Below are 17,426 nucleotides of genomic sequence, written 5' to 3' on the forward strand. Positions count from 1 at the left end.
CTGAGAGTAGGCTTTAATGGTTTAAGCTGGGTACATTTTATGTGGTTCTTTTATATCCTCAAAAAGAGGGATCACTGGTACCTAGCTAAGGGTGACAGTAATAACCGTCCCCTTAAGTCATAGTTGTAGATGTTGAAGTGAACTAGGCTAATTAGAGGTACATAGGACTCTCAAACCTACTCCTGGATATGAAAGCCTATGTATGTGGAAGCATAGAATTGGAAGTAATCTCTAATTAATTGCTGTGCTCATACACTATATATACTGTAAGTATTTATATGTTTACTATATGCATGGTATAGTTTTATATACTGGTTTTATATGTTATCATTCATATGCTAATTGGTAATCTTTGCATTTGGCATTCTGAACAGCATTCAATGCCAACCCACTGTGAAGGATGCTGTATAAAAATGCGTACAGCTCAATATATGCACATATAAACAATGTATTCATTCAAGATTGCCAAACATTTCTAGTGATCATGATGATATACTGCTATTTAGTGTGTTGAATTCTAATAAGATTTTACTATACTAACAAGTAACAGTCTTTTTATTCTGAGTTTGTGTGTGTATACTAGTTGAAATGTATTAGCTGCATGAAAAGTGCATTCTGGGTAAAAATACTGAGGACACATCACATTTAGCATACAACATGTTGAAGCAATGCATGTAATATATCAATAAAGTAAGATAAACCCAACCTGGGCACTATCTAGGAGTTTACACATTCTTGTGTGTATTTCTTTGGTTTTCCTCCAACATCTCAAAGACATGCAGGATGCATTAGTTGGAGGCTCTAAATTGTCTTTATTTGTCTGTGATTGTGAATTTGTTCTGAAACGGACGGACATCTTGGTTAAGGTTTGCTCCTGTCCTGCTTCCAATGCTACAGGTAGATGCTCTGGTCTCTTGTGTCTCTGATTTGAATTAGATGTGCTTGAAAATGAATGGATGGATGGATGGATAAAGTAAAATAAAATAAGGTTTAAAATTATTCTGTGAAACATTATGAAAAAATGTAAGAATTTTTGTCTATCACTAAGAAGTTGAGAAATTGGTTCCTGCTGCCCATTTCTGGATGTGCCACTGTATTGTGTGCATCATTCCGTTTTACATGACAATATATCACTTTTTTTACAGAACCTGCTTTTTCCACTTTAAAACTGCTGGAAACCAGAGCCTATAGTGACAGGAAAAGGTGTAATACAGGGACCAATTCTGAGCCACATTCCAGTTCATCTCACAAGTACACATACACACACACATGCCAATGCTAACTAACTGAGGCAGCCAGAAAAATTTGTGAAATTTGGGGATGACGTGGAAAAACCACACAGAAAATAACATCAAGGCCAGAAATCACACCCAGGTCCTTGAAGCTGTGAAACACACAATGCTAACCTATCCTGCCACATCTTTGTACATGATATCTTAAGTACGAGTTTACAAATAAATAAAGATGTCTTAATAATACACTTCTTATTCTGAAATTTTACCCTATTCCTTTATGTAATGTTACTGATCATGTAGTACTATATGATATGATTACTTAGTAAGACTAAGCCACAATGGTCAGAATGATATAGCTGTGCAATATTTCAATTACCCAGATTCAGTCTGTCAGTTTTATTTAGGTACATTCTGGCACTTTCATTTCTATTAAGAGATCCCATACCTTTGAGATCTTCCCTCAAATATTGTAGTAGTAGTGGGCCCTAATGGCAGCTTGGTACTCCCAAAATAAAACCAAGTACGCCAAAAACCAATGTTGTTATTATCACAAAGTACAGGAGGGTAAGGAAGTAGGTACACAAACTTCATATAAAGAGTAAAACAGCATCATTATAGCCTCACTGGCCACGACTAAATGGCTGTAGCCACATGTATCTTAGTAGCCAGTCTACTTACCCACCCTAAGCTACAACAAGATACAGCTCTCTTACTTTATTTTAATCCTGGCTTTTCTTCCTCATTTCAGTTGAGCTTTCACTCAGTCAGCTTCTGGTCATTAAGCAACTTTAAATAACATCTTGGATTCATTTTTGACCAAACCCTGAAATCTCTTCCACAGTGCCAGCTGGCTATATTTTTTGTTCTAAGATAGCCTAGCTTGAACTCCCTCTAATGTACGCTGGGGTCCCTGCACTTTTAAGCCTTCTATTTCGCCGTCTCTCAAAGTTAGCTTCAGACCTGTTCCCTGGGAGAGACAGTACAGTACAGTACATGGGCTGGAGTGCATTCTATGGTAGGTGGTGGAGAGGAGAGGACTTTGAATGGACAACCTGTTCTCAGCTAACCCAGCTACTGGTCACCTGCTTTTCATTTTGCACAAGAGGTCTCCTGCACTTCAGCTCACCTTCTATAGCCTTCTTCTATTTCTGGGTCACACTCCCTCTAGAAGTAATGGTGATAGTATGCCTTCCTATTTAACAGGATGAAACTGTCACCCTTTTATGCTGGTGACCCTGCCTATTGCCCTTTCCGAGGAACCAGCACATGTAAAGAGCATATTGTCCTTTGAAAAGTGCAGTGCATCATCAGCTCCAGTGTGGCTCTCTCTGTCTTTTGTTGGAGGCTTTCTGTGTGTCTTGTGTCCACCTAATAGTACCATTACCCCTTACAAAAGTATTCCATCTGAGCGCAAATTGACAATATCAATACACATCACATGTGGGCAGTGTTGCTTTGGAAAGAATGAGACCAAATTTTCTCCAGTTTTACACAAACCCGTATCTGACATTTTTCAGTAGTTTTACTATTTTCTGTGCCCACATTACTGCTAGTATTTTCATAAAGTTTCTTCCTTCCATGTATAAAAGATAATTGACCCTGTATAAGTTGAGGGTGGTGGGTGATTGTAAATATGTTCTACAATTGAGCGATGTCCTATCAGATGTGACTTCTTGATTTTGTAGCCACAGGCATGTTTTTTCAGATAACCTTTTAAAATCAAACCTGCTACTGAGTAAGTTGTGCACAAAGGTGTTTGAATACTTTATGAACTCAATCTGTATATGAATACATGTCTATAGATAGTTCTGTAATTGCTTTTTATGTTACAGTTTGCAATCTACAATAATTAATAACAATTAGGAAAGTATGGCCACTCCTGCTCTCCATGATACTGAACTAGATAAGTGTCAGAAAATGAATATATAGAAAACATGACAAACACAAAGGCCAAAAGCCTGCCCTCATTCTTTCAAAAAATGTTTTGATTATCTTGTGTGCTTTTCAATGAATTTTTAATCAGCTCCATGAAAGAAGCATTAAGAAACAAAGATTGATTGACTGGTTGGATTACTGCATTTCTTGTTTCCAGCCAAAGGTTGATGGTGTTGTGGCCTAGACAACTCCAAGTGGTATTAGATAACAAGGGGATCTCATTTTATGTAGGACCCACCACTGTGAGTGAAACTGGATTTTGTCACTAAAAATGAAGCAAACATTCTGTCAAACACTGGAAACTTTCCCAAAAGCAGGACATTGTGTGAACATGGATGATGTACATCAGTTATTGACTATTACAGACTACAGGTGCACATTTATTTTCCCAAAAACAGTAAAGGAACAATGAGGTGTTTATCTTGCATTTGGTGAGGGAGCAGCCAGTATGTCACTCAACATCATATTTTTTAAGATAGTGATAACCTTGTTTACGTCTTTCCAACAGGTGATGACCTCAGTGGATCTGGAAGTGGAATGGGCTGCCCGGAGGGAGTCTGCAAAGGCAGAACTGGAGGCCGCACTGTCACTCACAGCACAAAGAGGCCAGTGACCCCCAATTTGAAAAAACAAAATGCATCTGGAGCGGGCAGCGTGCCCCAGCCACAGTCAGCCTCTTTTCTTCTGCTGGCTGTAATTTCAATGCTGCTACTGTGGCGGTAACTGACCACTTCCAGTAACAGCAATGAGGACTGATTTTGGAGGGTGGGTGGGTGGGCTGGGGTAGGATAAGGGTGGGACTTTGTGGCTTGCTGAAGCATACTTATCTGATAAATGTAAGTTTTTTTTCCTTTTGCTGAAAAAAACAAAACATAGGCTGCACTTTTTGGCAGACTAGAGCCGGTCTTCTTCACCTTTTTTTCCACAAATTTTGGTTCTTTGACTCAGAAATGTGGCATGTAGACTCATATCTGGAAAATAAAGGTTTGCAGTTTCTAATTTCCTGAATGTTCATTGTGGCGTTTTTAGTTTTTTTTATTGTCTTTGTCCTAAATATTGAGTCCCATAACATATTTCAGAACAATACTTTCTGTGGGCATTTGAAATATTTTATATTAGTTCAAGCTCTGATTTTTTCCAAGTGGCAATATTAAGATAGCGGAAATATTTTCATCCGATTCTATACATCTAAGAGTGTGAGCACTCATGGCCATATGTCACTTAACCAACAACTCGGAGTGCCATCAATACATTTTTAAACCAGATCTTCCAGTACAAACTTTGGTGTGGATCAGGGCCAATCATGGCAGCACTGGGTACACTGAAGGCATCAACGCTGAATGGACTAGTTGTAAATTGAATGGCACACTCATACACAGACCTATGCACACTCATGTCAGGGAGGCTGGAGATGCAAGAGTGATCTGTATGTATTTAGAAAAACAAAGTGTTTGTTTTAATTTTTTAAAAGCAGGATTGAAAAGGGGAAGTAGTGCAATTTCAAAGGAACAACAATATTATGGCAATTTGACTGTATGGATGGAGTTACCTTGATGGTGGGATCTCTTAGCTGGCCTGTATCCCCCATAGGCTCCTCTGTTTCCCTTTACTGTCTTTCTTCTTCATTGCTCTTTTCCAAATTCAGTTTCTCATCTTTATTCTTGTGGCTTCAACTTCAACTCTATCAATGGCTGTTATTAAATGTGTGAAAAAAGTTAATAAAACATAGGAGTATGAATGTAGTCAGTGTTTTGGGGGGAAAGTCCCAGTAGGTATGAATATAGGGTGAGAATGTCAAAAATAACTGATTAATCAGTTCTTGTTGGTGAGTCACACAGAATTCAGGGTTTCTAAAGTTAGAACACATTGTTGATACTTTCATGGGAGATCCTGTTCTTCAGGGAAATTCTAACATCATATGTTCAATGACCACAACTGCACTATTAACTAAAAATTTGAAAAAAATACTTTAATAAAGACAGCTAAATACAGTACCTTCTCAAGTGCAGTTTACATCACAAAATAATGTATTGTTTAGAATGGAATCAATGAAAGGTCAAACTGATTACATGACAGAAAAAGGTAATAAAAATTAGGAAAAAAAAAAAACACAAAATCAAAGCAGCTACAGACTAAGTGGAGGAAAAAATATAATTTGACTACTCAATCAACTGGATAAATGAAATAAAACTAAAACAAACAGAAATGAAATGTGGACATGTAGTTATGGATTATAGACAAGTTAAAAAATGTACATGAGGTGTAACATTCAAGTACATTTTGGGAGTTATTTAACTTAAGTGAAGGTTGAAACATTTTACATTTTTTTTAGTTTCTTCAAATAGTTGTCACATTTTTGTTTATTAAATATTTTTGTAATTATGAGTCCTATTCATGTGGTTAAAAACAGAGACCAGATAGGCTTGTGGGCTTAGTAGCGTTCATAGACAGCAATTTCCAAGTCAAGTGATGCAAAAAAGGCTTTCTTTAGGAATCTGTTCTTAGCTGGGTCTATCGCTAAATGCTGATAATATTTCTTAAACATACCATTTTTGAAAGATGTATCCAAAGACTTAAAATCTCTGTTGAATTCTCAAGGTACTGCTCTGGACCCTGAAGGGAAGCAGGTCTGGAGCTTTGCCAATTAAATACTTAATCAGTATGATGTGCATATAATGCAGCTGTGAAGTTATTTCTAGGGTAACATACTATAAATGCCGAGTACATATTTGTTTACTCCATAATGCTTACATAATTGATTTCTTTTTATATCTATATCTAGATAAGACATATTCTTTTTCTCCCCTTTTATGGTACTAGGGTGTTGTACCGTGTTAGCCATTATGAATGTAGAGAAAAGCCAAGCAAAATGACACCTTTTATTGGCTAACTAGAAAGATTACAATATGCAAGCTTTCGAGGCAACTCAGGCCCCTTCTTCAGGCAAGATGGTTAACTTACCACAAGCAATAGTACAGTAGAAGTGAGCTGGTGTACCAGAGGCTCGGCTTGCAAACAATTATCTGTACCACCATTTGACTAACTTGTACTGTGGATCTGTTTTTCTCTCTGTCAGTTCAATCAGACAAGTAAAAGAGGAAAATATACAAGTTGAAGTGACCTGTGACTTCTTTCAAGTTATAGTCGAAACAGTAAAATAATGTAGAACTGAAGTTACACCGAATGCTTCTCTGGTTTAAGATAGATGAGTTTGCAAATTTGCAGATGACTTTCAATGATTTATACAGACAGCTGTATTCAAGATATCTCAATGAAAATTTAACTTTTCCAATACATTTCCTTGAAGAATAAGTTTGCCAAATTTCAACACAATCAGTACACTGGGAGTTGAGTGGTTTCTTCCTGGTGGACAGATGGGCATCATAATTGCAGTAGGTGTTTTTAAGATTGTATGAGAATGCACCTAGAAAAGAAAAAATAATAATCTGGGGGAAAAGAGTGCAGCTTGATCAGGATCACACATTTAGGACATAAGTCAGGAAATGAATGACCCAGCTAAATTGGGCTGTGGAACTGAATTCTCAATTTATAATACAACCAACTCTGCATCCTCTATTAGACGAATATATTTACTACATTGATTGAAAGCACAAAACATAAAAGATACAAACCATACCAGCGTCTAACACTTTTGGAAGAAAACGCTGCAAGCGTCTTTTTAAATTTGATTATCTTATAGGTGCATTCATTTTTGAACCAGTAAAACTACTGAGTTTTGCATCTCATACTTTTTCACCATCATCTTCTGAAATGCATGGATAAATAATGTTTCCCATCTGTTGAATTCTAAAGTGTTCAAAAACTGCTGTCAAAACTCCTTTTGTACATGGCATTTAAACCATAAATACTGTATGTAATATTTAGAAAAATCACAAAAAGACAGAAATCTGTCTTCAATGTAAATTAAGATGTATCTTAAAAAAAGTTTAATTGAATTAGTATATGTGAAACTGGACATTTTAAACACATTATATTACAATTTAAAATTAGTTGAGCCGGTACATTTTTAAAGACTATTTCCAATAACCCAATAATGGCTTCCAACTCTAACTCTACAACTCTAAAAAAAAAAAATAAAAAAAAAAAAATAGAAAAGGCAACTTGCCTCATTCTGGTCAACTGCATGTGTTGAATTCACTTTATAATTCTCATTAGAGGAGAGGGCTGTTAAAATGACCTCACTGAGAAAATGGCTTTATTACTGTATTGTGCACTTAAGGTCTGAGATGGTGTTATGTGCATTGATGAAGTATAGTGAACATAAATATACATTGCAGTTCAGTTAAATCAATCATTTAAAAATACAAATAGTATGGCATTGCTGTAAATCTGCCTTAAGCAGGCTGTCAACAAAAACTGATCATGGAAGAAGAAGAATTGGTGTAGGAGGCAACCAAGACACCTATAATAACTATAAAAGGAGTTACAAGCTACAGTAGAAAAGACTAGAGAGACTATGTATACACCAACTGTTGCCCGAGAGCTTCACCAGTCACAGGGTTACAGCAGACTGGCAAAAAGAAAGCCACTGTGAAATAAAAAGGAGAGACTGAAGTCAGCTGGAAGAACATTCTATGGTCTCATGAAACTAAAATGAAGTTTTTTGGTCTTCAGACTAACTGCCATGGTAGAAAACTGCACATTATCAAAAAAACACCAACCCCACCATGAAGCCACATCATGCTGTGGAGATGCTTCTGTGCAGCACATCTTGAAAGGCTTGGGACGACAGAGGATAAAATGAACACAGCAAAATACAGGGAAATCCTGATGCAGTCTGCAAAAAAAAAAACCTGTGCCTGGGGAGAAGATTTGTTTTCGAGCAAGACAACAACCGAAAGCATAAAGACCAAAGCTATACAGGAATGGCTTTAAAACAACAATATGAATGCCCTGGAGGGACCAAGTCAGAGTCCAGATCTTAGTCCAAATGAGAATTTGTGATGGACTTGAAAAAGGCCATTCACATAGGATCCTCACACAACCTACAGAGCTTGAGCAGTTTTGCAAAGCAAAAAAATAACAAAATATAAAAACCTCCATGGAGATATATACTTTTAATAGACATTATTATACATATTTTTATTTTTGGTATTTGTTTTTGCCTAGATACTATAATTATTGGCTTCTGGGTTTTTACCCTCATGTGTCATTACTAGATAATATTATTTTACATTATACATATATATTTTGTTATTTTAGCCCTTCACTGTCTAGGTTGTTTTTTTTTTTTTTAAATGTCCTTTACAGGGCAAGCCCTATTCATTTCTATAAGAGCCAAATGAAAATTAGCCTCCATTTTTGCTTTCTACAACTGTAGTTCCAATCTAATACATTCAGAGGACAACTCTGTTTCATTATCAAGGTTATGTACTGTTTTTTTTAGCCTACAATCCATCTTACTTTTTAATTTCCACATTCATCATAAATCATTGACTTTGCTAACCAACTAGAACACGCTAAACTTTAAAACAACTGCCACTCACATCTGATTAATGAGTCACATCATTGCACATTCAAGGTATGCCCATAACATGTGCTTTTATTTCTGAGTTCCTGCTATCATTGATAATACTTGTAAAACTAGTAGCCTTTTATTTAAATATTTTTGTCTTAAAAGATCAACAAGATTTTCCAAAATTTACGAAGCTCAATTGTATAATATTTTTTAAATGAAATGAATGACTTCCACAAATCCTACACTGCTAATGCGGGCTATACATTTTAATTTGCAGTTTTTCATGCCACTGTTATGTTATGTCATTATTTCAGTAATTACGGACCATCTGTTAGCCTGCAAGATTAAGCTCTCCATTTGTCAACTTTTGGTGGCATGTGTTTCAACAGAAACACATGTTCATATCTGAGAGATGTCCATCAGCACATCAACCACTGATTACCTTAAATACGTCACTACGAAATACAAAACAGTCAAAGAGAACAGCAAAAACAGAATCAAATAAAAATAAATAAACAGAACAAGGAATAAAAAATAAAATGTCCTTAAAATAAAAACAAAATCAACAAATTACTAAGTCTGGCTTTTCCAAAATAGAAATATAGAAAATTATTTGCCACCAGTGGAAAATTTGACTTTTTACAGATGCTCAATAAATATATAAATATTATATCATGACAAATAACAAACCTCTCTCAAATATACACCAGAATAGCTATAGAGGAAGATTTCTAAAAAGAAAGAAAACATCAGATGCGTCTGCTACCTTCACAGTGAGGATTTATGTAGATGTATAGCTGTTGGTATAAAGGAGCCCCAGCAGCGTTTCTTGACACACTTCTGCTGAACAATTTGTTGGCTGAAAATTCTCAGTACTAGTGTGTCAGACAGAGGATATACAACATTGTTCATAAGAGAGTAGATAATAGTGCAATGTCTTTGGTTTGGACCTGAGGAAAGATTTTCAGGAAGAGTGGGACTACCTGGAGAGGCCTGCCATCAAATGCACTATGAAGGCTGGGCTTGAGGGGTGGTTATGAGGGCATAGACATAGCACTTAGATAAACAATTTGTTTTGGCACATCTCTGTTGCTAAAGACCACCCATCTGGGTGTATGGTTGGCAGTGAATTGTGTAGAGAAGCAGCGAATGAAGAACATAGCAGGTCCAGCCACAGAAGAAACTAATGGTCTTTCTAAGGGCCAGCAACAACCAGCTTTGCAGAGAGTTCTAAATCCAGTCATCTGTTTCTTGCACCCCCATGTTGTTACAATATTAACATTGCGGAGGCCTTAGGAGGCCTCCTGAACTTGTTTTTCTGTGACACCTATAGATTAGACATTTTTAAAAAAAGCCGATTCACCTGTCAGGCGAGGAATTCCTTATAGGTGTGACGGGGTGACATTACTCCTCTTATTTTTATAGAGAAATATTTTAACCCTAATTGTGTGATGAATCAGTGGTACATTATGACCAGTTAAATGATGCCATGGTTTTGAGGAACATGAAATTCTTAAGACCTAGGTGTCTGGATCTCAAGAACAAAAACAAGGCAATTTAAGGTTTCAAACACCAATAGTACCCAAAGATAGGAGATTATTATTACAAGGGGTCTCATGAAAATTGGCCTGAAAAAAACACAACCAGAATGGTCAGTTAGCAGCTGTCTACAATTATGTATTGCCCTTCTAGGGGTCAATTGTCAGACTTTTTTTTTTTTTTTTTTTAAGTCATTCCACACTGGCAATTTGCTCAGAAATATTTAGATGTTTGTTAAACTGTGTCTTAATAAAATCTGTAAGCTTTAGGATAAACTTAATAGTGGGAAATGTGATCAAGTTTTTCCTATGGATTATATAAGTTGTGTGACGTCTCCTTTTCACTGGCCTCACTCAAAATTCCGTTCAATTAAATTGAATTTATTTTTATATAGCATTCATCACTGAACACAAGTCCCGAGAGCTATCGAAGACTTAAAGCAACATCTGCCATCTTTTGGTGGTCATGTACTGCCCTCTACTGGTACATATTGATATTACCTAGACAAATGCCCACCTCCTATAGCTTTGACATTATTTATTGCTAACAATGGTATTGCCACATGCACAGAGTACAGTGCAATTCTTACGTGTTTCAACTGTAAAGTTTATCATCAGATATGAAATTGATTTCATACTGCATTATGTCAGTTCATAAACTGACAATTATTAGTTATTACAGGAATTTGCAAAGTTTGCTTGATCTTTGTGTTTTCTCTTAATTCTTTTGAAATCTTGCATTTATTGAACTCACTCAATTCCATCTTCTGTAGTGTCATGGGATGGTGAACCATCATACACTAGGTAGGGCACACATACTCAGGGTGCTCTCACTCACACAATGACAGTTTCAACTCATCAAGTGACTTGAGCCTTAGATATGGAAGTTAAACCTGTACCTGGAGAAAAACACATGGGGAACATGCAAATACCACACAGAGAACAGCAAGGTTACTTTTGAACCATCCTCCTTTTAAAATAGCTTCTGTATTTAAGCCTTTTGCTTGCCAATAATAACACAAGTAAAAATGACACGGAAGAAGGGCTCCTCTTTGGCACTCAATGTTGTTTGCATCTGTGTCTGCCCATTGTTGATTGTCGCTATTTGGATATAAAAACTGATTTCTCCTTTTAATTTAACTTCTTGCTTAATTCACTGTCCTTTTTCCACAGACACTGAAAGGTGTTGTGTTACATTGTCATAGTTTACTAAAAAAATCCAGCAATTCATTTTCAAAAATTAAAATAATAGCATGGTACGGCACTAGTCCAGAAAAAGCCGATTGCAATATGCTGTATTACAGGTGGAATACACACACTAAATCCTAGGCCAGTATGTTATGCCAGTGAAATAACATGCATTGTTTATCTTTGAATAAGATAAAGTCAAATCATATATTGGTCTGCCACAAAGCACTCCAAGAGCTGGGACAGAGACCCTACTTCAGCTAAAATAAACTCAGTGTGACGCATGCATTTTTTCCCTAGGCCCATATGCCAAACTGTCACTCCAAATTAGAATTTTTTTTTTTTTTTTTTTTAAATAGACTGTTACTATCCCTCATTCTTTTTCTTATAATACTGCTGTTTAAAAAAACAAATGTGAGCCAAGAAGAAAACTGCTTACAAAAAGTTCACTTTTAATTTTGGCATGGACAACAGAGACATACAGAAAACAAAATTATTTGTAGTAGGAGCCATGTCACTGTACTAAAGCATCAGAAAACTGCCGAGTCACTTGCAGCTTTGGGGTACCGTGTTGTACATTATAATGCGGGATAAAGCATTTTAAAGTATGTAAATAAATATAAAAAAAGTAGCAACTTGGGGTGTTCTGCATGTGTCTCACCCAGATACACTTCTTCCTATTCTTCTTTGAGGGTTGCCCCTACCTATTCTGAGTCACTTCATTACTTATACTGCCCCCTGACAATGCACCAGTTATTACACTTTCGTGAGAACTTGTATTGCCATTGCCAATACATACATTACCAGTGTCTTATATGGCCCTTTCTCTGTCCTCTATCACCTCCAAGTACTTGCAAACCTGACTATGGCTTGGCCCTACTACACCATATACATTGCCACTTCCTTGACTTATAAATGGAGCTAAGAAGGGATTGGGGTTTTATCTTGGCAGAAAAAAGCGGAGCAGAGATTAGCAATTTCAATTTTTAAAGCACATATTTGGATTACAAGTCAAGATTTCTCATCCAGTGCTCAAGTTGTGGTTGTATTGTACATACTTAGTTCATATACTTCGATGGGAATTTGGGCTCTTGATTATTCAATGATATTGTACAGTTATGTGGGCATAAGAAGTTCCTAATAATTTAATGAACATCCATCCATCCATTTTCCAACCCGCTGAATCCAAACACAGGGTCATGGGGGTCTGCTGGAGCCAATCCCAGCCAACACAGGGCAGGAACCAATCCTGGGCAGGGTGCCAATCCACCGCAGGACACACACAAACACACCAAGCACACACTAGGGCCAATTTAGAATCACCAATACGGCTAACCTGCATGTCTTTGGACTGTGGGAGGAAACCAGAGCGCCCGGAGGAAACCCACGCAGACACGGGGAGAACATGCAAACTCCATGCAGGGAGGACCCGGGAAGCGAACCCAGGTCCCCAGGTCTCCCAACTGTGAGGCAGCAGCGCTACCCACTGCGCCACCGTGCCGCCCATGAAGTTAACAGCACACTGGAATTTGATTTTAATTAAGAGGTCAGATGCCTTTTCTAAGTAAAGCTGCACAGTGTTAACTGGCGTTAGTGTCATTTGAAATGAAAAGAAAAAAAGGGTTTTCTTGATTTAATTTTAGAAAACTAGTCGCCTCTTTAATTACTGAATTATACCAGTCATGTCACATGAAAAAAACATTCAAGTTTATACCAATCAAACCAATGTGAATTAGTAAATGGTGGAACACATTTCACATTTAAGATTCTGTAAGGAAAAAAAAATTACACAATAAATTAGGTAAGTCTCTGTAGCCTTTATTCTCCTCTTGTATTTGTGTTCCATGTTAAGATGGGCTATAAGCCAATTATGTAAGTACACTGTTTGGATTGTATATTAGTCTCTAATTCTGTTGATCCATTTGTTCATCACCAGACACCATGAATATTGCATTAATGTAATGGAACATAACATATAGTAACTGAGGCTGAAACTCAATTAACTCTGGGATTTAAAAAAAATACCCACACATAATAAACAACACTCATTTCTATACCAAATTTGCATACAAAGAAATCTCAAATTACTGTACACAATTTCAAAGGAAAAGTTGCAAGAAAGGATAAACAAATTAGAAATAGATAAGAATGCATACATGACATTAAAAATAGTAAATGAGAATAAATAAGTTATTACATAACACGGATAAATATACTAGTATAGATCGAGGTATTATTTATAGACTTGGGGGGTATTTTTCGTACGTGGATTACTCGCTTAGCCGGATGTAATTGTTGACGATTTGGCCTGATCCTGGATCTGTCGGTTTTTTGAAACTCTTGCTGGAAGTGTTGTCATAGCAACACATCCAAATCCGCAAACCTGCTCGGAGCAGGTTTGTTCTGCGTAAACAAAGATTAGTTTACACACGTGATCGGTGACGGTGCGTGGAAGTCATCCAGTCAGGGCTTCGCCGTTCATGAATGAGCGATCAATTGATATCGGTGCGCAAATTATACGAAGAGAATTTCATATAAAGAGGGTTTTGCGCGATCGGCAATATCCTTTATTGCCCCCGGAGGAAATTCTGTACGAAAGATACCGCTTTAGCCGAGGGGGAATATTGTACCTCAAAGATTTATTAGCTCCGTATATTCGAAGTCAAACTCGGCGAAGTCGGGCTGTCACAACCACACAGACAGTAGGCATTGCTTTGAGGTTTCTTGCAAGCGGCACTTTTTTATATACTGTAGGCGATGCGGAACATCTATCGAAAAGTGCAGTTTGCCAGGCAATTCGTAAAGTCTGTTTGGCTGTGAAACATTACCTTCAGGTTTTCATTGTGTTTCCTGGACACCTGCGTGTGCAGACAATAAAAGAGGCGTTTCATGTCATTGCAGGTAGGTAATACACAGGCTAAAACACCCACAGTTCCATAAAGAATCCCACAATCAGCCTAACATTCTCATTACCAGGATTTCCAAATGTGATTGGGACACATGGAACTGATCAGAGTGGAGTTTGATCAAACATTATTTGGAAAATGTACCTCTCCTCCTGATGAATGATCAGACACAGTGTCTTCATCAAATATTTGACCTTCGTTAATATCTCGTTGGTCAGACACAGGTTCAAGGGATATGACATTCCCTGCAACTGACCCAACAAAAAAGACGGCTATATGGAACATACCTATAGCACACATGGAGGACAAATATGCAATGACCATCCTTTACCTGAAATGAAATGACCACTGCATCTTGCCACTGGTTCTGAGGAGGAGCTTCCCCCTGGAATGCCCTCAGAAACAGGGCGATGGGCATTTTGCTGGAGAGCCAACTCTTCTGCAGGGGTTAGGTCTGGACCGCGTGGATCTCCACCTGTTTTTTGCTTGTCTGCCTCCTTATTAGCTTTAAAATTAATGTTTTTTATATTATATATGATTCTTTGTCAACAATTCTTTAAATAGTTATATACCAATATTTACCAGTTTGAAGTATATTCTTGTACTTCACTTTAACCTGTTCCCATGTTCTCCTTGTGCTCACGTTTGATCTGGAATTATGACATATTAAATAATAATTAATCTGACACATAGGAAATGAAACGCTGCATTCAGTAAGTACAATGTACACTACTTAGCGTTTAGTTTTTTCGGCCACCTTTTGCCAGCCGTCTTTTCTGGTCTGGGCTGCTTTTGCAGTGTTACCCATTGTGCATATTAAATCTTGAAATTCTTCGTGTCCTTCGAATAAAAGGTCTTGCGCCGCGTGTGTGAAAAAAAAAATGCACCCGTTCTTTCGTCATTTTGTTGCAGCCTATCAAAGACTTGCTGATCATGTTTTCTACACTCAGTATATATGGGCTTTTCACTCAGCGCGGGCGCACGCATTCATCTCGTATGATTAGATCCAGCTACACTAATCTAATACACAGCTGCATTTGAAAAACCGACTTATCTGGATGAGTTTCACTGGCATTAACTCATTCAAGATGTGGCACCTGATCTCGGATGGTTTAAGCGACGTACGAAAAATACCCCCTTGTTTTCAAGTCTCTAATGGTAAGTCCTATGCTATGGTAAGATGGCTGGGGAGGACAAAAAAAAAAAAAACTATGCAGGGATTCCAAGGCGAAAAGACCACCCAATCCCCTTTGGACATGCTACCTAACATAAATGTTCTTAAGCAAAGGATGTTAGAATGATGCAGGAGCCAAAATATTTATTTTTACATAGAATGAGTTCTGCGGTGGGCTGGCGCACTGCCCTGGGTTTGTTTCCTGCCTTGTGCCCTGTGTTGGCTGAGATTGGCTCCAGCAGACCCCCCCATGACCCTGTAGTTAGGATATAGCGGGTTGGATAATGGATGGATGGATAGAATGAGTTTACATTTCCTCACTTCAAACTGTAATAGCTTTTTCATCTCTACCTCAGTATTCAGGCATGATGTATGAGAATACAAGTTGAAGTTTATTTTCAGTTGTGTATACATACAGCAATTATATTCTAATTTGCAGGTCTCCTCAGAACAGTAATAATACAATACCAACAAAAGACACACACAAAAATATGCATAAAGTGCAACACATTATATATGAAGTACTTATACACACACACAAAGTCATGTAAAATATTTACTGAAGAACATCCTCACTATTGTTCCTCAGTACTGAAAATATTAGAAAACCTCTACTGCTTATTCATCACAAGGTGATCAAGAGGGTAAAATTTATGCATACAGGGATGATGGATTCTTCAAAGTGTGTCAGGGGTTCAGCATCACACCATCCACTACAACACAGCACCTTCTAGCACAGACAACTATGCCAATAGTCAAGAAACCAACACTATCCCACTAATAAGGTTCTGACTCAAAGTTCTAAACCTAAACATGTACACACAAGTGTAAAAATTACACAGGGGCAAAATAATGTGCAAAATGCAGCAACCTAAACAGCCAGCCAAATTTTAAGAGTAAGGAAAAGAAAAGAAAAAGAAAGAACCAGAATAGCCAAGGACATTATAAGGACAAAACAGAGAGGACTTTTTTTATGGGTGTATTTCTCACATTATCTGCCTGTGTAAAATAAAAGAAAACGTGATGACCACTTTACAAAGCAAGCAACATTAAAGTACAAGATGAACCAGGAGAGATGCTAAGAAAATATATACTGGAATGCAACATAACATGAATTGTAAATTTAATGTAACTTATCTTTGTGCTTCCTTTCACATTATACTGTATCAAAATTAAGAGTTAAACATACATCCATCAAGGGCAGGGATATTGACTGCTGTTCATAGAGGGCCTCAAGACTATACATTTTTGCTCAAAACAATTTTAAAATTTATAGCCAATTCTTATTGTTAATTTACTTGTCTGGGCTTTATCTTGATACATTACACCTTTGTAAAATTGCAGATTTCTCATTTATAACAACATCATCAAAAATGTTCTTTGAGGCAGAAATCTCAGAGCATTTCTCAGTCCCTCCATTTTTTCCCCCTTTAACTATCAAAAGAATTACTAAACGAGATTTATGATGCACACTTAAACACACTTGAAAACTCCTTGTATTTGATTATTATAGTGTTAGCTATTTAAGATAATAAATATTTAAAGAATGAATTGCAGCTGTTTAAATCTTAAGGTGAAAAACATTCTCCAAAATTTTGAAACCCCGGTCCTCAATTTCCTTACTGACTGCTGGTTTCAAGATCAATTCATGTCTCTGTGCACAATTTACTTTACTCAGATGACCTGCTTTGTATTCTCTCTCTCGTAGAATGACATCCCATTGTCAAACAGCTTTATCAAACTCAGAGTCATAGTGCCCAGAAACTTTCCCAGTAGTAGAGCAGCAAAATAGCCCTGGACAGGGCAACCAGTCTGCCGCTGGGATCCCCACACTCAGTCTGAAATAAATAATGACATGAGTTTAGTGTTTATTTTTTAATGAAGGAGATTGTCTTCTAAAATTAATTATTAAAATATTGCTGTATTGTTTTAAAGGTTCACTTTACTACACACAAATGCTAACAATGGAGA

The 17,426-nt window shown here is 37.1% G+C and overlaps 1 protein-coding gene across 1 annotated transcript in view; it reads left to right on the forward strand.

Moving 5' to 3' along the window:
• LOC114646560 (glypican-1-like) overlaps positions 1 to 4,173 on the forward strand; it is a 118,347-nt gene extending 114,174 nt beyond the window's left edge. Inside the window, exon 9 of the mRNA XM_028794812.2 lies at positions 3,679 to 4,173. Within this exon, the coding sequence (XP_028650645.1) occupies positions 3,679 to 3,893 (215 nt within the window). The 3' untranslated portion in view covers positions 3,894 to 4,173. The remainder of the gene's footprint in view (positions 1 to 3,678) is intronic.
• Positions 4,174 to 17,426: the final 13,253 nt, after the last annotated feature.

The sequence above is a fragment of the Erpetoichthys calabaricus genome, chromosome 2 (assembly GCF_900747795.2).
Source record: "Erpetoichthys calabaricus chromosome 2, fErpCal1.3, whole genome shotgun sequence".
NCBI classification, from domain to species: Eukaryota; Metazoa; Chordata; class Cladistia; order Polypteriformes; family Polypteridae; genus Erpetoichthys; species Erpetoichthys calabaricus.